The sequence below is a fragment of the Symphalangus syndactylus genome, chromosome 7 (assembly GCF_028878055.3).
Source record: "Symphalangus syndactylus isolate Jambi chromosome 7, NHGRI_mSymSyn1-v2.1_pri, whole genome shotgun sequence".
Classification (NCBI taxonomy): domain Eukaryota; kingdom Metazoa; phylum Chordata; class Mammalia; order Primates; family Hylobatidae; genus Symphalangus; species Symphalangus syndactylus.
In genome coordinates, this window is record NC_072429.2 from 97,730,907 (window position 1) to 97,751,680 (window position 20,774).

The following is a 20,774-nucleotide window of genomic DNA, read 5'->3' on the forward strand; positions in this document are numbered from 1 at the left end:
TGTCCGTTCTCAGATCTCCAGCTGCATGCTGGGAGAACCACTACTCTCTGGTCTCTTTTTTTCTTAGTCTGTGTAATAGTTTGCTGATTTTGTTTATCTTTTCAAAAAACCAGCTTTTCGTTTTGTTGATCCTTTGTATTGTTTGGTCTCTATTTCATTTATTTTGTTCTGATTCTCATAATATCTTTCCTTCTACTGATTTTGTGTTTGTTTTGTTCTTGCTTTCCTAGGTCCTTGACATGCATTGTTAGGTTGTTTATTTGAAATCTTTCAACTTCTTGATACAACTGTTTAATGCTAAAAACTGTTTGTACTGTTTTTGTTATATTCCATAGGATTTGCCATGTTGTATTTCTATTTTCATTTGTTTCAAGAAATTTTAAAATTTCTTGTTTAATTTGTTATTGATCCATTGGTTGTTCAAGAACATGCTGTTTAATTTTCGTGTATTTGTACAGTTTACAAAGTTTACTTATTACCGATTTTTAGTTTTATTCTATTGTGGTTAGAAAAGAAACTTGATATGACTTTGACTTTTAAAATTTTTGGAGAATTTTTTTTGTGCGCTAATGGCAAGAATGTATCCTGCAGCTGTTGTTCTGTAAATATCTGTTAGGTCTATTTGGTCTAAAGTGCAATTGAAATTTGGTATGTTTGGCTGATTTTCTGCCAGTGATCTGTTCAATGCTATGAGTGGGGTGTTCAAGTCCCCAACCGTTATTGTAATGGAGTCTATCTCTCTCTTTAGATCTAATAATATTTGCTTTATCTATCTGAGTGCTCTAGTAGTGAGTGTGTATATATTTATAGTTGTTATAGATGCTTGCCAAATTGACTTCATTATTATTATATAATGACTTTCTTTGTCTCCTTATATAGTTTGTGACTTAAAGTGTATTTTTTCTGATATAAGGATAACTACTCCTATTCATTTTTGGTGGAACTTTTTTCGTTTTTTCATTTTAAGTTTATGTATATATTTACAGAAGTGAGTTTCTTATAGGCAGCATATAGTTGGGTCTTGTTTTATTTTTTTCTTCCCCCCCCCACCCGCCACCTCCGAGACAGAGTCTCACTCTGTCACCCAGGCTGGAGTGCAGTGGTGCAATCTTGGCTCACTGCAAACTCTGCCTCCCAGGTTCAAGTGATTCTCCTGCCTCAGCCTCCTAAATTGCTGGGATTACAGGCACCCACCATCATGCTCAGCTAATTTTTGTATTTTTGTGGAGATGTTGGCCAGACTGGTCTTAAACTCCTGTCCTCAGGTGATCCACCTGCCTCGGCCTCCCAAAGTGCTGGGATTCATCCAGTTTATAGCTTTTAATTGGGGATTATAGTTTTTAATTTGGGGTTTTTATTTGTTTACATTCAAGGTTATTATTGATAGGTGAGGAATTTCTCTTGTCAGTTTGCTAATTGCCTTTTTTTTAAAAAAATATATCCATTCTTCCTTCCTTACTTTCTTATTGTTTATCTTTGCAGTTTGGTGGTTTCTGTGGTGATAAGTTTTACTTCTCTTTCTCATTTGTGAATCTGCTTCATCAGTGAGATTGACACTTCTTCATGTTTTCATGTTGGTAGTTATAGTCTGTTTGCTTTCAGTTCTAGGATTCCCTTAATCATTTCTTGTACATCCAGCCTAGTGGTGATAAATTACCTCATTCTTTGCTTCTCTGGGAGATTTTATTTCTCCTTCATTTCTGAAGGGTAGTTTTACTAGATATGGTAATCTTGGCTCACAGTTTGTTTTCTTTCATCATTTTGAATATGGCATCCCATTGTCTCTTGGCCTATGTTTCTGCTGAGAAATCTGCTGTTAGTCTTATGGAGAGTCCCTTGTATGTTACTTCACACTTTTCTCTTTCTATTTTTAAAATTCTCTTTGTGTTTGAATTTTGACAGTTTCACTATAATGTACATCTTTTCTCAGTTTGACTATAATGTATCCTGAGAGGACCTTTTTGGGTTGAGTCTATTTGGGAAACTTTGAGCTTCCTGGACCTGGATGTTTATATTTCTTCCGTGACTTCAGATGTTCTCAGCAATTATTTATTTAAATAGGTTTTATATGCTTTGTCTGTTCTCTTCTCCTGGACCTCCAAAAATACATGTTTTTTTTTTTTTTTTTTTTTTACTTAATAGTATCCCATAGGCCCTGTAGGCTTTCTTCTCATTCTTTTTAACACTCTGTTTTGTTTTTTTTTGGCTAACCTGGGTACAGCAGTACCTCAAAATAATGTTCAGCATTGTTTAGTTATAATGTTGCTGAGACAAAAATGATTTCTGTTTAGGCTGTCTGTCTTTATGGCGTTTGCTTGTTCTCCCCATGTCTGCATGGGTTTTCTCCAGATACTCTGGTTTCCTTCTGCTTCCCAAAAATGTGAATGTTTGGTTAACTGGTATGTCTAAATTGTCTCAGTATGAGTGAGTGAGTGTGTGTGTGTGTGTGTGTGTGTGTGTGTGTGTACTGTGATGTAATGGTGTCCTGTCCAGAACTGGTTTCCACTTTTTACCCTGAGTGTCTGGATAGGCTTCAGCCACCTGTGACACTGAACTGGAATAAGCAGGTCGGAAAATGAATAATCACATGTTACTATAAAATAAAAATGCGTCAAGTGTATGATAATCATACAAATGCACGATATATTATGCGTTCAGAAAGCACTCAGTGATCTCACCATATTCATTGTTTTTTAACTGTGTGGCATTAGAGGATGCTCGTTTTCACTTTGCAAACATTTATCTCATGATTTCATTCATAATCATTGTGACTGCTGTCATTCACTAATTCATCATAAATATGGTATTAATCTTAATTTTATTAATTTAGTAATGTAATAATTTGATACTAATTTAATAATTTAATAATTTCATTAATCTTTCTTAAATGTAGATATAACCTACATCTATTTCAGTATTTGATATTAGAAGTGGTTTGACTCTTTACAATATTGGTGATGTTTTTGTGACTAGACATAGGCTGTAGGAACTTTTGTTTATATCAGTTAGCCTAGGTAAAGTTAGTTTTGTTACATGTTGTTTCATTTAAATCACAGTTTCCAAGAACCCACTGATGATGTCAGGTGAAGATTTCCTGTATTTCAAAAGACTTATGTTCAAGTTCACAAATTCTTCTGCTTGATCTAGTGTATTGCCGAAGCTTTCAATTGTATTTTTTAATTTTATTCACTGACTTCTTCAATGCCAAGATTTCTGTTTGGTTCTTTTTTATGGCATATGTCTGTTTGTTGAATTTCTCATTCAGATCATGAATTGTTTTTCTGATTTTGTTGAATTAACTATCTGTATTCTTTTGTATTTCACTGAGTTTCCTTAAGAAATTACTGTGAATTCTTTTCAGGTATTTTATAGGTTTGTTTTCCTTGGGGTATCTTATTAGAGAATTACTGTATTCCTTTGAGGTATCATGTTTCCGTGCCTTTTTGTGTTTCTTGTGTCCCTAGCTTGATATCTGTTTATCTGGTGGAACAACCACCTCTTCCAATTTTATGATGTAGTTTTCATAGGAAAAAACTTTTTCCTGTAGATTTGACTTACAGTACTGGTTGAGTAGGGTGTTTAGGCTTTTTTCCTCATTGGGTGCAGTAGTGTAATTTCTATGTGATTTCTTCAGCCGTCATCAATATCAGCATTTTCTGTGAGTGCCTCAGTGGGCTAGACTGTGGGTGTTTGTGGAGGCAGTGGTGTGGCTTTGCTTGGGGTGAGGAATGCTAGGCAGGCTGGTCCTCAGTCCCTGAGAAATGGCTGCTATTTCTCAGCTGCCATTTTCTGATTACAGGGTCCAAGGGATGTAGAGATGCCAGGGCTATTGAGCCCCAAGGCAGAATGCACTCTAGCAGTTGCTTCATTCTCCAAATGATATAGTACTGCAGCAGCTTGGATCCTGGGGAATTCAGTGGATCAAATGCGAATTCTGTCTCTGGAGCAATCCAGCCTTATGGACCTCAGGTAGCTCCCTATACTGGACTCAGGGCTTGTGAGGACTGTGGAGCTGCCCTGTAGCTTGGATTGCAAGTATCCACAGTGGTCATGGGGACTGCTGAGGATGTCTTACTTAACTTTTCTCATCAATGGGGAGTCCCTTCTGGCTCCAGGCTGATCTTGGCCAGGTGTTCTCCTTTCCTCTTTATGCTGACGTGGAGTTTCTGTGCCTCAGAAGATCTTCATTACTTCCTGATGAGTTCCATTGTTCTCCCGTAGACACTAAACTCAAAGTGCTCTATTTGTTGTTTTGGTTTTTCTTTGTGGAGGAGATGAGCATTGGGTACCATTTTGATTGAAGTTTTTAATCTGTTCACCTCTAATTTTTATTCATATGATTGGATTTACCTTCATTATTTTGCTATTTTTTTCTGTGTGCCTCATGTCTTTTTTGTTCCTCTGATACTCTTATTAATTTCTTTTGTAATAAATTGATATTTCTGATGTTCTATTTTAATTTATTGATTTTAAAATTACTTTTGAATTATTTTCTTTCTTTTTTTTTTTTTTTTTTGAGACGGAGTCTCGCTCTGTTGCCCAGGCTGGAGTGCAATGGCGCAATCTTGACTCACTGTAAGCTCCGCCACCCGGGTTCACGCCATTCTCCTGCCTCAGCCTCCTGAGTAGCTGGAACTACAGGTGCCCACCACCACGTCTGGCTATTTTTTTTTTTTTTTTGTATTTTTAGTAGAGACAGGGTTTCACCATGTTAGCCAGGATGGTCTCGATCTCCTGACCTCATGATCTGCCCCCCTCAGCCTCCCAAAGTGCTGAGATTACAGGCGTGAGCCACTGTTCCTGGCCCGAATTATTTTCTTTGTGGTTGCTTGGGGGATTATAATATGCATCTGATTTACTGCAAACTACTTGAGATTATTGATAACTTTATTCCATTAAAATAGAGAACATTTCTCTACTATAGCTCCATTTTCTTCTGCTGCTTGTGCTGTTATTGTCACATATATTGCGTCTTTACTTGTTAAAAGTTCAACTATACAATTTTATCATTATTATTTTATGCAATTTCCTTTTACATCAGAAGAACAAAGGAGAAAAAAGCATTTATACTGTCCTTTACTAGTCACCAACGTAATTACCTGTATTATTTCGTTGTGTGAATTTGTTGTGTGAAGTAGCTGTTGGTACTTCCTTTTAGCCTAATGAACTTCCTTTAATATTCTGCTAGGAATCAGTTATCTTATTCTTTATTTGAGTATATTTTAATTTGCTTGCATTATTGAAGGATAATTTTGCTGGATATAGAATTCTTGGAGAAATTAGGTGTTAATCTACTAAAAGTTTCCTTGTACCTGAAAAATTATTTTTGTCTTTCTGCTATCAATATATATATATTTTTTGTCCCTGGCTTTCTGCAGTTTGACTATGATATATTTGGATTTGAATTCACTGATTCTTTTGCCAATTCAAATCTGCTGCTGAGCCCTTCTAGTGAGATTTTGTTGATTGTACTTTCAACTCCAAAATTTTCATTTTTTTGGTAATTTTTTATTGACATTTTCTAATGATGAATCACTGTTGTCATATGTTTCTTTAATTATTTGAATATGAGGCTGGGTGCGGTGGCTCACACCTGTAATCCCAGCACTTTGGGAGGCTGAGGTGGGTGGATTACTTGAGGTCAGGAGTTCAAGACCAGCCTGACCAACATGGTGAAACCCCATCTCTACTAAAAATACAAAAATTAGCTGGGCATGGTGGCAGGTGCCTGTAATCCCAGCTATTCAGGAGGCTGAGGCAGGAAAACCATTTGAACCCGGGAGGCGGAGGTTGCAGTGAGCTGAGATCATGCCATTGCACTCCAGCCTGGATGACAGGGTGAGACTCCATCTCAAAAAAAAAAACAAATTTGTATATGGTTTCCCTTATTTCTTTGAACATATTTGGAATTGATGTTTTGAAGTCTTTGTGTACCAAGTCCTGTATTTGATCTCCTTCACAGATAGTTTCTATTGACTATTTTTATTTCTGTATGCTTTGCATGTGTCATAGTTGTTCGTTGTAAATTGGACATTTTGTGTAATATATTGCAGCAGCTTTGGATTTTGATTTCTTCTCCCCCAGGAGATGGTTGTTGTTGCAGGTTTATTTGTTTATTGACTTGCCTCGACTAATTTTGTGATGTCTGTTTCATGTGCCTTCTGATTTCTCTGCTCAGTAAAACAAATTCTCTTTTCTATTTTTAAGACTGGCATTCTAGGAATTTCAATGGGTTATTATAACTTAGTCATCAGCCAGTGATTGTTTGGAGGTTGTTTAAACCTTTGAGCTAGTAAGGTATTTACTCTTTGGCATGGGATGTATACATTTACTGCGTAATACTTTCAAAGTCAGGAGATAATAAGTCTGATTTTTTTTTTAATTCTCTATGTTCATGAGGCCTCATGGTTAACTAGAAATGAGTAGCTTGCTAGTTACTGCCCTCTCTTTGTGGTTGCTTAGGGGATTATATCTATATATCTGGTGGAACAACAGATATACAGTCTTCTGAGTAACTACTATCTTGCACATGCATACAACTTTCTAGACTACCAGTAATATATATGTGAGACCACGGCAAGACCCTGTTGGGCTATATCATTTTCCAGATTTCTCTGTTAATTTTTGGGCTCGTTTGCTGTTTTGTTGCCTGATCCAAATTGTATTGTGACCCTATGCTAGCCTTACTCTTATTGCTGCTGAGCTGTCTGTTGTTTTTGACAACTTTGTCCTGTTTTGTCATTGCTTTTTGGGGAGAGGATTTGCCGAGCTCCTTATTCAGCACTCTTGAAGTCTTGTTGCGTGCGCGCGCTTGTGTGTGTGTTCCTGTAGTAACAAACATGTGACATAAAATTTGTCATTGAGACTGGGCATGGTAGCTCATGCCTGTAATCACAGCACTTTGAGAGGCTGAGATGGGAGGCTAGCTTGAAGCCTAGGAGTTGAAGACAAGACTGGGCAACATAGTGAGACTCATCTGTGCCAAAAATTAAAAAAATTGGTTGGGTGTGGTGACATGTGCATATAATCCTAGCTACTTGGCATGTGAGGTGGGAGAGCCCAGGAGTTTGAGGTTTTAGTGAGCTGATTGTGCCACTGCACTCCAGCCTGGGTGACAGAGTTAGAGCTTGTTTCTTAAAGAGAAATGACCATCTTAAGTACTTTTAAGTGTATACTATATTACTGTTAATTATATGCACATCGTTGTGTAGCAGATCTTCAGAACTTTTTTGTCTTGTAAAACTGAAACTCTCTATCTATTGAACCAATGACTCCCTTTTTACCTTTCCCCTGCCCCAGCCCTTGACAACCACGAGTCTACTTTCTAAGAGTTTGACAATGTTAGATACCTTATATATGTGGAATCATACAGTATTTATCTTTTCGTAACTGGCTTATTTTATTTACCGTAATGTCCTCATGTTTCATCCATGTTGTGGTATATTATGGGATTTGCTTATTTTTTAAGGCTGAATAATATTCCATTTTATGTATGTATTACATTTTGCTTATCCATTCATCCTAAAATGGATATTGGAGTTGCTTTTACTTTACAGCTATTGTGATTAATGCTGCTTTGAACATGGGTGTGTGAATATCTCCTTAAGATTTTCTTTTAAATTATTTTGGGTATATACCCAGAATTGGGGTTTCTGGATCATTGTAATTCTGTTTTTGATTTGTTGAGGAACCTCCATATTATGTTCTATAGCAGTTGTACCATTTTATGTTTCCACTAAGAGTGTATAAGTATTCCATTTTCTCAACACTTACTATGTTTTTGATAATGGCCATTGTTATGGCTGAGAGATATCTCATTGTGGTTTTTTATTTGCATTTCACTAATGAGTAGTTATGCTGAGCTTCTTTTCATATACTTGTTGGCCATTTGTATAACTTTTTTGTGGACATGTCTTCAATTCCTTTGTCCATTTTTAAATAGAATTATTGTTATTTTGTTGTTGATTAGTCATAGGACTTGTTTATATATTCTAGATACTAGTACCTTATCAGATAGATGGTTTGCAAATTTTTTTGTCCATTTCATAGGTTGTCTTTTGTACTCTTTTTCCTTTGTTATGCAGAAGTTTTAAAATTTGATGTAGTCTCATTTTTCTATTTTTGCTTTTATTGCCTGTTATGTTCATTTTAAAAGTGTCCCTTTTCTCTGTTATTTTATAATACCTTACCTAGAATTAGATTTTGAGATATATTCAACTCTCTTCTGAAATTCTTTGCTACTGATATCCTTTGCATTATCATAGATGTTCTGATTTTAAGGATGCATTTTACATGATGTATTAACTAAAAGTTATACATAAATATTTTATTTGTTGTAGACATATTTCAAGAAGGGAAAAGAATGAAAAGAAAATTCCTTTTTTGGTTATCTTAAGGAAGATCCATTTGTTATAACAATCATCATTTGTGTTTCACCTTTTACTATATATATATATATATATATATATATATATATATAGTTATTTTTCTTTCCTCTGTGATTTTGAAATTGAAACTATCTTGCTTATAGTCAGATCATATGGCTCAAAATTCCATGTTCTAATCCAGAAAGCCACCTCTTGTGTTAATGTTTGGTTAGTAGCATTCTGATGATACTAAGTTCTTGAGTTTGATTCAGGTATCTTTAAACATTTGTACTCTGAGAACTCTGAGACAATCTGATTTATGCCCTTAGACTGCAATTTTGGTAGCCATTTTGCAAATATATCATTGTTACACAGGGCGTAGGGTGGTAGAGGTGGAATTGTAATGTGCTCATTGTCCAGTTAGATAGATAGCCAGTGGAAACATTTTCAGTGCTGATAATGGAAGTATAGAGGCAGTATTATAGTGGTTAAGAGCCATGGCTCTGGAATAATATTTCTTAATTTTGAGTCCAGGCTCTCCTAGATGACTCGTTTTGGGAAGATTCCTGACCCTTCATGTCTCAGATTCTTCATTGTAAAATGGGGATAATGCTATTTACATTTTGTGATTCTTAGGAGGAGTAAATGATTGTATACAAGTAAGGTGCTTAAAATAGTGCCTGGTACATACTCAGTGCTTAGTAAATATTGCTTTTGTTACAGGCACTGATCAATATATAATCTTGTGCTAGCTGTACAATGCTTGAAGAAATTAATGCATTTTAAAAATACTGTGATAATGACAAATATCTAAAAATTGTGACATTCCATTAGCATAGAGTACTAACAATAGACTTAATAGCTGACCTTTAAAAAAAAACCCCTCTGGTTGAAGAAACAAATTAGGACCCCACTTTTGTAATAATAATAATAATAACAATAAGCACCTTTATAATGATTTCTCTGTGAGGAAGATAGTATTCTAAGATTTATATAGATTAATTGATCTAATATTCAAAATATAGTCTTTTTATACAAATTTTACAGATAATGAAACTGAGGCACAGTACAATAAACTGTCTGCTGGCTGCAGAGTTATTGGTCTTAATCACTTTGCTATACTGTCTGTATTTAGGCATATTGCTACTGTGTTGCTGAACCAACTAGGTAGACTAAAATGTGAATGAATAAGCTTAATATTTTTATTAACTTTCACAAATAGAGTTACAATAACTAAAAATGTGATAGGAATACGTTTTTTTCTTCCTCCTTTGTTGATTTGTAAACAAATTGTATCTAGAAGTGAGACAAATGAGCATAAAGCAATTTTGGTGACATTTTTCATGTCTAACCTTTTATCTAATGATAATGAAAAGCAGTCAGAAAACATTTAAAATTTATGACCAAGTAGTATCCAGTTCAATTTTACATTAGGTGAAGTGGAATACTTTTTTTTTTTTTTAGGTTGATCAGTTTTCATTTTGTCAGGTTATTCTCAAATCTCCAATTGAGCTCACCTTTCAACTTGACTTAGAATACTGTTCTATTAGTTTAAAACATATTTCGAAGACATATTTTTAGATGGAGACTTAAAAAATTACATCATTTCAGTTATTTCAAGTACTACTGCTATATACTGTTGCACTACCATGTATGAGCCTTCATCATGTACTGAGTATTATATATTATTTCCATTCAGCAAAGTAGGAGACAGGCCTAGAGTGCTTAAGTAACTTATTAAATGTAACGTGTACTATAAATTATTGTTAGTTATCATTAACTATGGCCTAACAAGGTATTTGATGCTACTTTTTGATAAACAGTAATTCTGAAAATATTTTTGTGTTGGACATTGTATTTCTTTTTTAAGAAAGGAATTTGTATATTAGAATGAAAAATATTAAGCACTAAACAGTAAGTCCCTGAATATTCTTGTGTTGGAAATTTTATTTTTTAAAAAAGGAATCTGCATATTATAATAAATATTAAGCACTTACTAACTTTTATGTAATGTTTTGTGTTTTAAGGAACTGAAATTACCATTCACTTTTTTAAGTGGACATATTCATGAATTGAGGATTCATGTACCATGGACAAAACTGGGTTCAGAACCAGTGGTAATTACCATCAATACTATGGAATGCATTTTGAAACTTAAAGATGGGATACAGGTAAGAAATTATTGAACCAAGTTGTTTATGTTAACTAATTTTAGTAGTATTTGACATTTCTTTACCTTTTCAAATATGTCAACTGTTACATAAACATAGCTTATATACTTAATTTTTTTTTTTTTTTTTGAGATAGAGTCTCGCTCTGTCACCAGGCTGGAGTGCAGTGGTGCAATCTCGGCTCACTGCAACCTCCTCCTCCCGAGTTCAAGCGATTTTCCTGCCTCAGCCTGTGTGTGCCACCATGCCCAGCTAATTTTTATATTTTTAGTAGAGAAGAGGTTTCACCATGTTGGCCAGGACGGTCTTGATCTCTTGACCTCGTGATCTGCCCACCTTGGCCTCCCAAAGTGCTGGGATTACAGGCATGAGCCACCGTGCCTGGCCTTTAATTTGTATATGCCTGTTTAAGTGACATGACTATTTGCAAAGTCGTTTTTAAATTTGAATAAAGTATGTAAAGGTTGTTTTCATACAGATTTTACTTACTTTGTCATAGCTCTACTAGGGACCATGCAGGTTGCTTATTACTTACATCTACAATGAAAGTGCAGCCTAATTGTGTCTGATTTTTACATTAACATTTTTAGATTTTTGCAAAGGACCTGTATGAATTTTTTCTTTACATAATTTTTCTAAATCTGAAGGGAATTTCTCAGGTTATTTTTTGGGAAGATGAAAAGATATTTACACCAAATTTTATAATTGTTTTTGAAGTTTTGGTATAAGAAACTGATTTTTTCTTTTTTCGGATTTATTTATTTCTTCTCTGACCCATCTTACATTTCTTGCTAGTGTTTTTTTGCAGATGTAATATTGATTTTAAAGAGTTTCTACCAAAAATTTTCCAATCTAGGAAAGCAAAATAGGTCAGAACCATAGCTTATTGTGGAGAATGTTTCCACTTTCACCTTGCAGAAGAGTAGTGTGTCTGTCATTCATTTTTATTAGGTTTTTTTTTTTTTTTTTTTTTTTTTTAAGCACCCACTTAACATTTAACTTTTAGTTTTAAGGAAGATTGGCTATAATCAAGTAAATTGATAAGTATTATTAAAATGACTTCACATGAGTCTGTAAGTTGAACATATTCTAAATGTAACTTTAATCTTTGTGAAGTTAGGGTTATGTATGAACTGTTAAAATTATTTCCTATTTTAAGTGGATGCTTTGAGTGTCATATCAACCCACTGGACTCAGATCTTTTTTCCATTTGTGAAATCTTTGATTCCAAACATGTATTATCCAATTTAACTTAATATAGTTTCTAGAAGTTAATAGACCAATGTTATATTTTCATGAAAATGAAAAGTTACTTTGTGAACTTCTAATATTTGAGAGATTAATTTAGAAATCTCTGGATAGTTACAACAAAGTTTTACTTTACATTTATAGTTGGTAATACTTAAATGGTTCTTAATTATTATCTTTTCTTGGAATTTATTTTTTTTCAAAGTCTGGACTTGGTTATACCACCCATGCAGTGTTCCATATTAAAAGAGAAAAAAAAATCCAGACACTAAGTATTTTTTCATTCAGAAGGTGGAAGTTTCAAGGCCAGATGTCCCTTAAGAAACACATTTTAACAGAGGCAAATTACAACTAATTATAGAGGCTGCAGAAAAAGACTTGTAACACATGACTTAGTGCAACCTATAACTAATACTTGATATTGGACTATGCAGATGGCTACTGCAGGAATGATCAGATTTCCTGCTTGCATGCTATTTGAGACTTGAATTTTGTGGTTTGTACAGCAAAAGGTTAAATGTCATGAATGTAAACCACTCTCAAAACAAGTATTTTTTACAGATGTTTAAAATTTTGGGTTAGAGAGGATTTTTGAAAATTGCAGTTGACATTTGGACAAATTATTTAGCAGTGTACACCTCTGGAGAGTAATGCTTGGGTTTATGCTAGTGATTGGAATTAAATTTTGAGTGAAAACATTGTAGATGAAACAGATTTTAAAATAGTTTATTTTCCTGTTTTAAGCTTTGATTAGTATAGTATGTAATTAAGCTGAAAATTATGCAGGTACTAGTAAAACTGAATAAGTTTATATTCAAATTATTTCAAGTTATTACATTGTAGAATCACCACGAAGAAAAGACATATTTTCTAAATAAAATTGGGGTTGGAATGGTAGGTTCAGTGAAGGGGCCTTTTAGAGTTATAGGTACTCAAAGATATGAATCTGTTAAAAAAACTATTATATATAGGAATGTATTGAAGTATGATTAAAAGGTAGGAATATGAGGCTTAAATCAGATAAGATCATTCCAAAAATAAGATTTTGTTAAATGCCTTGATAAGAAGGCATGTCTTGTTTGTGAAGGTCAATTTAATTCTACCAACATTTGTTGGTTGTCTGCTCTCTACTGCACTGAAAAGCATTGCTAAAATATTTATATAATCTCAGCAAAAGACACTTAGAAAAAGAGATTCATAATGATTGTGATTTTAGTGGTCATGGTTTTAATATACTGCCTTAACATATCTTTACAATCAGTTTTACTTATAGAGATTTTTAGGATGACAAAGTGTCCAAGTTGTTGTGTTAGGTAAAATAAAGTCCATCTTGATGTTTACTCTGAATTTTTAAAAATATATTGAAACTTCACTCATGAAATAGGTGTTAACGATTTCCTATTCACTCTGAGAGACGTATCTATGTCAGTCATTGCCCTCACTTTTAAATCTTGCAGAGTTACTACTTGTAAACTGTTTATCCTGTTTTTGATTTCAGATACACAGTTTTTGATTCATGACACATCATGTCCATGCTAATCTAATAAATACTTGTTAACATGACTCAAGAACTAAAACATTATTAGTAACTTCCATTTAACTATGTACTCCTCTCCTTTTTCTTTTTTTTTTTTTTACTAGTAGATATTCTTTCTTTAAAATTTTATTATTATTATACTTTAACTTTTAGGGTACATGTGCACAATATGCAGGTTTGTTACATATGTATACATGTGCCATATTGGTGTGCTGCACCCATTAACTCGTCATTTAGCATTAGGTATATCTCCTAATGCTATCCCTCCCCCCTGCCCCTACCCCACAACAGTCCCCAGGGTGTGATGTTCCCCTTCATGTGTCCATGCGTTCTCATTGTTCAATTCCCACCTATGAGTGAGAACATGTGGTGTTTGGTTTTTTGTCCCTGCGATAGTTTGCTGAGAATGACGGTTTCCAGTTTCATCCATATCCCTACAAAGGACATGAACTCATCATTTTTTACGGCTGCATAGTATTCCATGGTGTATATGTGCCACATTTTCTTAATCCAGTCTATCGTTATTGGACATTTGGGTTGGTTCCAAGTCTTTGCTATTGTGAATAGTGCCGCAATAAACATACGTGTCCATGTATTTTTATAGTAGCATGATTTATAATCCTTTGGATATATACCCAGTAATGGTATGGCTGGGTCAAATGGTATTTCTAGTTCTAGGTCCCTGAGGAATTGCCACACTGACTTCCACAATGGTTGAAATAGTTTACAGTCCTACCAACAGTGTAAAAGTGTTCCTATTTCTCCACATCCTCTCCAGCACTTGTTGTTTCCTGACTTTTTAATGATGGCCATTCTAACTGGTGTGAGATGGTATCTCATTGTGGTTTCGATTTGCATTTCTCTGATGGCCAGTGATGTTGAGCATTTTTGCATGTGTTTTTTGGCTGCATAAATGTCTTCTTTTGAGAAGTGTCTGTTCATATCCTTCACCCACTTTTTGATGGGGTTGTTTGTTTTTTTCTTGTAAATTTGTTTGAGTTCATTGTAGATTCTGGATCTTAGCCCTTTGTCAGATGAGTAGGTTGTGAAAATTTTCTCCCATTCTGTAGGATGCCTGTTCACTCTGATGGTAGTTTCTTTTGCTGTGCAGAAGCTCTTTAGTTTAATTAGATCCCATTTGTCAATTTTGGCTTTTGTTGCCATTGCTTTTGGTGTTTTAGACATGAAGTCCTTGCCCATGCCTATGTCCTGAATGGTATTACCTAGGTTTTCTTCTAGGGTTTTTGTGGTTTTGGTCTAACGTGTAAGTCTTTAATCCATCTTGAATTAATTTTTGTATAAGGTGTAAGGAAGGGATCCAGTTTCAGCTTTCTACATATGGCTAGCCAGTTTTCCCAGCCTCATTTATTAAATAGGGAATCCTTTCCCCATTGCTTGTTTTTGTCAGGTTTGTCAAAGATCAGATGGTTGTAGTGCTAGCTCACTGCTAGCACAGCAGTCTGAGATCTACCTGCAAGGCAGCAGGAAATAAAGGCTTGAGTAGGTAAACAAAGCAGCCAGGGAAGCTTGAACCGGATGGAGACAACCACAGCTCAGCAAGGCCTGTTGCCTCTGTAGACTCCACCTCTGGGGACAGGGCATAGCTGAACAAAAGGCAGTAGAAACTTCTTCAGACTTAAACGTCCCTGTCTGACAGCTCTGAAGAGCACTGGTTTTCCCAGCATGGTGTTTGAACTCAGAGAACAGACAGACTGCCTCCTCAAGTGGGTCCCTGACCCCTGTGTAGCTTAACTGGGAGACACCTCCCATTAGGGGCCAACTGACACCTCATACAGGCAGGTGCCCCTCTGGGATGGAGCTTCCAGAGGAAGGATCAGGCAGCAATATTTGCTGTTGAGCAATATTTTCTGTTCTGCAGCCTTCGCTGGTGATACCCAGGCAAACAGGGTCTGGAGTGAACCTCCAGCAAACTCCAACAGACCTGCAGCTGAGGGACCTGACTGTTAGAAGGAAAAAGAAGGAAAACTAACAAACAGAAAGGAATAACATCAACATCAACAAAAAGGACATCCACACCAAAACTCCATCTGTAGGTCACCAACATCAAAGACCAAAGGTAGAGAAAACCACAAAGATGAGGAGAAACCAGAGAAGAAAGCTGAAAGTTCTAAAAACCAGAGCGCCTCTTCTTCCCCAAAGGATCGTAGCTCCTCGCCAGCAACGGAACAAAGCTGGACCGGGAATGACTTTGAGGAGCTGGCAGAATTAGGCTTCAGAAGGTGGGTGATAACAAAATTCTCCAAGCTAAAGGAGGATGGTTTAATCCATTGCAAGGAAGCCAAAAACCTTGTAAAAAGATTAGACGAATGGCTAACTAGAATAAACAGTATAGAGAAGACCTTAAATGACCTGATGGAGCTCAAAACCATGGCACGAGAACTATGTGACACATGCACAAGCTTCAATAGCTGATTCGATCAAGTTGAAGAAAGGGTAGCAGTGATTGAAGATCAAATTAATGAATTAAAGTGAGAAGAGAAGCTTAGAGAAAAGAGAGTAAAAAGAAATGAACAACGCCTTCATGAAATATGGGACTATGTGAAAAAACCAAATCTATGTTTGATTAGTGTACCTGAAAGTGATGGGGAGAATGGAAGCAATTTGGAAAACACTCTTCAGGATATTATACAGGAGAACTTCCCCAACCTAGCAAGGCAGGCCAACATTCAAATTGAGGAAATATAGAGAACAGCACCAAGATACTCTTCGAGAAGAGCAACCCCAAGACACATAATTGTCAGATTCACCAAGGTTGAAATGAAGGAAAAAATGTTAAGGGCAGCCAGAGAGAAAGGTCGGGTTACCCACAAAGGGAAGCCCATCAGACTAACAGCTGATCTCTCGGCAGAAACTCTACAAGCCAGAAGAGAGTGGGGGCCAATATTCAACATTCTTAAGGAAAAGAATTTTCAACCCAGAATTTCATATCCAGCAAAACTAAGCTTCATAAGTGAAGGAGAAATAAAATCCTTTACAGACAAGCAATGCTGAGAGATTTTGTCACCATCAGGCCTGCCTTGCAGGAGTTCCTGAAAGAAGCACTAAACATGGAAAGGAATGGTACCAGCCACTGCAAAAACATACCAAATTGTAAAGACCATCAAGGCTAGGAAGAAACTGCATCAACTAACAAGCAAAATAACCAGCTAACATCATAATGACAGAATCAAATTCACACATAACAATATTAACCTTAAATGTAAATGGGCTCAATGACTCAATTAAAAGACACAGACTGGGTCCAGGCGTGGTGGCTCACACCTGTAATCCAAGCACTTTGGGAGGGAGGTGGGCGGATCACGAGGTCAGGAGATCGAGACCATCCTTGCTAACATGATGAGACCACGTCTCTACTAAAAATACAAAAAATTAGCTGGGTATGTTGGCTGGTGCCTGTAGTCCCAGCTACTCAATAGGCTGAGGCAGGAGAATGGCGTGAACCTGGGAGGCAGAGTGTGCGTGAGCCGAGGTCGTGCCACTGCACTCCAGCCTGGGCAACAGACTGAGACTCTGTCTCAAAAAAAAAAAAAAAAAACAACAAAAAACCAGCAAAAAACACAGACTGGCAAATTGGATAAAGAGTCAGGACCCATCAGTGTGCTGTATTCAGGAGACTCATCTCATGTGCAGAGACACACATAGGCACAAAATAAAGGGATAGAGGAAGATCTACCAAGCAAATGAAAAACAAAAAAAAGCAGTGGTTGCAATTCTAGTCTCTGATAAAACAGGGTTTAAACCAACAAAGATCAAAAGAGACAAAGAAGACCATTAAATAATGGTAAAGGGATCAATTCAACAACAAGAGCTAAGTATCCTAAATATACACAGGAGCACCCAGGAGCACCCAGATTCATAAAGCAAGTCCTTAGAAAGCTACAAAGAGACTTAGATTCCCACACAATAATAATGGCAGACTTTAACACCCCACTGTCAATATTAGACAGATCAATGAGACAGAAAGTTAAAGTTAACAAGGATATCCAGGAATTGAACTCAGCTCTGTACCAAGTGGACCTAATAGACATCTACAGAACTCTCCACCCCAAATCAACACACTATACGTTCTTCTCAGCACCACATCACACTTATTCCAAAATTGACCACATAGTCAGAAGTAAAGCACTCCTCAGCAAATGTAAAAGAACAGAAATCACAACTAACTGTCTCTCAGACCACAGTGCAATCAAATTAGAACTCAGGATGAAGAAACTCAAAATCACACAACTACATGGAAACTGAACGACCTGCTCCTGAATGACTACTGGGTAAATAATGAAATGAACGTAGAAATACAGATGTTCTTTGAAACAAAGGGGAACAAAGACACAATATACCAGAATCTCTGGGACACGTTTAAAGAAGTGTGTAGAGGGAAATTTATAGCACTAAATGCCCACAAGAGAAAGCAGGAAAGATCTAAAATGGACACCATAACATCACAATGAAAAGAACTAGAGAAGCAAGAGCAAAGAAATTCAAAAGCTAGCAGAAGGCAAGAAATAAGTAAGATCAGAGCAGAACTGAAGGAGATAGAGACATAAAAAACGCTTCAAAAAATCAATAAATCCAGGAGCTGGTTTTTTGAAAAGATCAACAAAATAGATAGACTGCTAGCAAGACTAGTAAAGAAGACAACAGAGAAGAATCAAATAGACGCAATACAAAATGATAAAGGGGATATCACCACCAATCCCACAGAAATACAAACTACCATCAGAGAATACTATAAACACCTCTACACAAATAAACTAGAAAATCTAGAAGAAATGGATAAATTCCTGGACACATACACCCTCCCAAGACCAAAAAACCAGGAAGAAGTTGAATCTCCGAATAGACCAATAACAGGCTCTGAAACTGAGGCAATAATTAGTAGACTGCCAGCCAAAAAAAGTCCAGGACCAGATGGATGCACAGCTGAATTCTATCAGACGTAGAAAGAGGAGCTGATACCATTCTTTCTGAAACTGTTCCAAACAATAGAAAAAGAGGAATCCTCTCTAACTGATTTTATGAGGCCAGCATCATCCTGATACCAAAGCCTGGCAGAAACACAACAAAAAAAGAGAATTTCAGGTTGATATCCTTGAATGAACATCGATGGCGAAAATCCTCAATAAAATACTGGCAAACCGAATCCAGCAGCACATCAAAAAGCTTATCCACCACGATCAAGTCAGCTTCATCCCTGGGATGCAAGGCTGGTTCAACATATGCAAATCAATAAACATAATCCATCACATAAACAGAACCAAAGACAAAAACCACATGATCATCTCAATAGATACTGAAAAGGCCTTCAACAAAATTTAACAGCCCTTCATGCTAAAAACTCTCAATAAACTAGGTATTGATGGAATGTATCTCAAGAGCTATTTGTGACAAACCCACAGGCAGTATCATACTGAATGGGCAAAAACTGGAAGCATTCCCTTTGAAAACCGGCACAACACAGGGATGCCCTCTCTCACCACTCCTGTTCAATATAGTGTTGGAAGTTCTGGCCAGGGCAATCAGGCAAGAGAAAGAAAGAAAGTGTATTCAATTAGGAAAAGAAGAAGTCAAATTGTCCCTGTTTGCAGATGACATGATTGTATATTTAGAAAACCCCATCATCTCAGCCCAAAATCTCCTTATGCTGATAAGCAACTTCAGCAAAGTCTCAGGATACAAAATCAATGTGCAAAAATCACAAACATTCCTATACACCAATAACAGAGAGCCAAATCATGAGTGAACTCCCATTCACAATTGCTTCTAAGAGAATAAATACCTAGGAATCCAACTTACAAGGGATGTGAAGGACCTCTTCAAGGAGAACTACAAACCACTGCTCAATGAAATAAAAGAGGACACGAACAAATGGAAGAACATTCCATGCTCACAGATAGGAAGAATCAATATTATGAAAATGGCCATACTGCTCAAGGTAATTTATAGATTCAATGCCATCCCCATCAAGCTACCAATGACTTTCTTCACAGAATTGGAAAAAACTACTTTAAAGTTCATATGGAACCAAAAAAGAGCCCACATTGCCATGTCAGTCCTAAGCCAAAAGAGCAAAGCTGAAGGCATCACGCTACCTGACTTCAAACTATACTACAAGGCTACAGTAACCAAAACAGCATGGTACTGCTACCAAAACAGATATATAGACCAATGGAACAGAATGGAGGCCTCAGAAATAACACCACACATCTACAACCATCTGATCTTTGACAAACCTGACAAAAACAAGCAATGGGGAAAGGATTCCCTATATAATAAATGGTGCTGGGAAAACTGGCTAGCCAGATGTAGAAAGCTGAAACTGGATCCCTTCCTTACACCTTATACAAAAATTAATTCAAGATGGATTAAAGACTTACACGTTACACCTAAAACCACAAAAACCCTAGAAGGAAACCTAGGCAATACCATTCAGGCCATAGGCATGGTCAAGGACTTCATGTCTAAAACACCAAAAGTAATGGCAGCAAAGGCCAAAATAGACAAACGGGATCTAATTAAGCTAAAGAGCTTCTGCACAGCAAAAGAAACTACTATCAGAGTGAACAGGCAACCTACAGAATAGGAGAAAATTTTTGCAATCTACCCATCTGACAAAGGTCTAGTATCTAGAATCTGCAAAGAACTTAAACAAATTTACAAGAAAAAAACAACCCCATCAAAAACTGGTCAAAGGACAGACACTTCTCAAAAGAAGACATCTATGTAGCCAACAGACACATGAAAAAATGCTCATCATCACTGGTCATCAGAGAAATGCAAATGAAAACAACAATGAGATACCATCTCACACCAGTTAGAATGGCAGTCAGTAAAAAGTCAGGAAACAACAGATGCTGGAGAGGATGTGTAGAAATAGGAACACTTTTACAGTGTTGGTGGGAGTGTAAACTAGTTCAACCATTGTGGAAGACAGTGTGGCTATTCATGAAGGATCTAGAACTGGAAATACCATTTGACCCAGCAATCCCGTTACTAGGTATATACCCAAAAGAATATAAATCATTCTACCATAAAGACACATGCACACGTATGCTTATTGCGGCAGTATTCACAATAGCAAAGACTTGGAACCAACCCAAATGTCTATCAATGATAGACTGGATTAAGAAAATGTGGCACATATACACCATGGAATACTGTGCAGCCATAAAAAAGGATGAGTTCATGTCCTTTGTAGGGACATGGATGAAGCTGGAAACCATCATTCTGAGCAAACCATCACAAGGATAGAAAACCAAACACTGCATGATCTCACTCATAGGTGGGAACTGAACAATGAGAACACTTGGACACAGGGCGGGGAACATCATACCCCGGGTCCTGTCATGGTGTGGGGGGCAGGGGGAGGGATAGCATTAGGAGAAATACCTAATGTAAATGATGAGTTAATGGGTGCAGCAAAACAACATGGCA

The 20,774-nt window shown here is 36.4% G+C and overlaps 1 protein-coding gene across 18 annotated transcripts in view; it reads left to right on the forward strand.

Annotated features, from left to right (window-relative positions):
* The window catches only part of VPS13B (vacuolar protein sorting 13 homolog B), an 897,698-nt gene that overhangs the window by 18,389 nt on the left and 858,535 nt on the right, over positions 1-20,774 (forward strand). For all 18 annotated transcript variants that reach the window (XM_063642860.1, XM_055286878.2, XM_063642862.1 and 15 more), the window contains exon 3: positions 10,394-10,537. In XM_063642860.1, the coding sequence (XP_063498930.1) occupies positions 10,394-10,537 (144 nt within the window). The remainder of the gene's footprint in view (positions 1-10,393; positions 10,538-20,774) is intronic.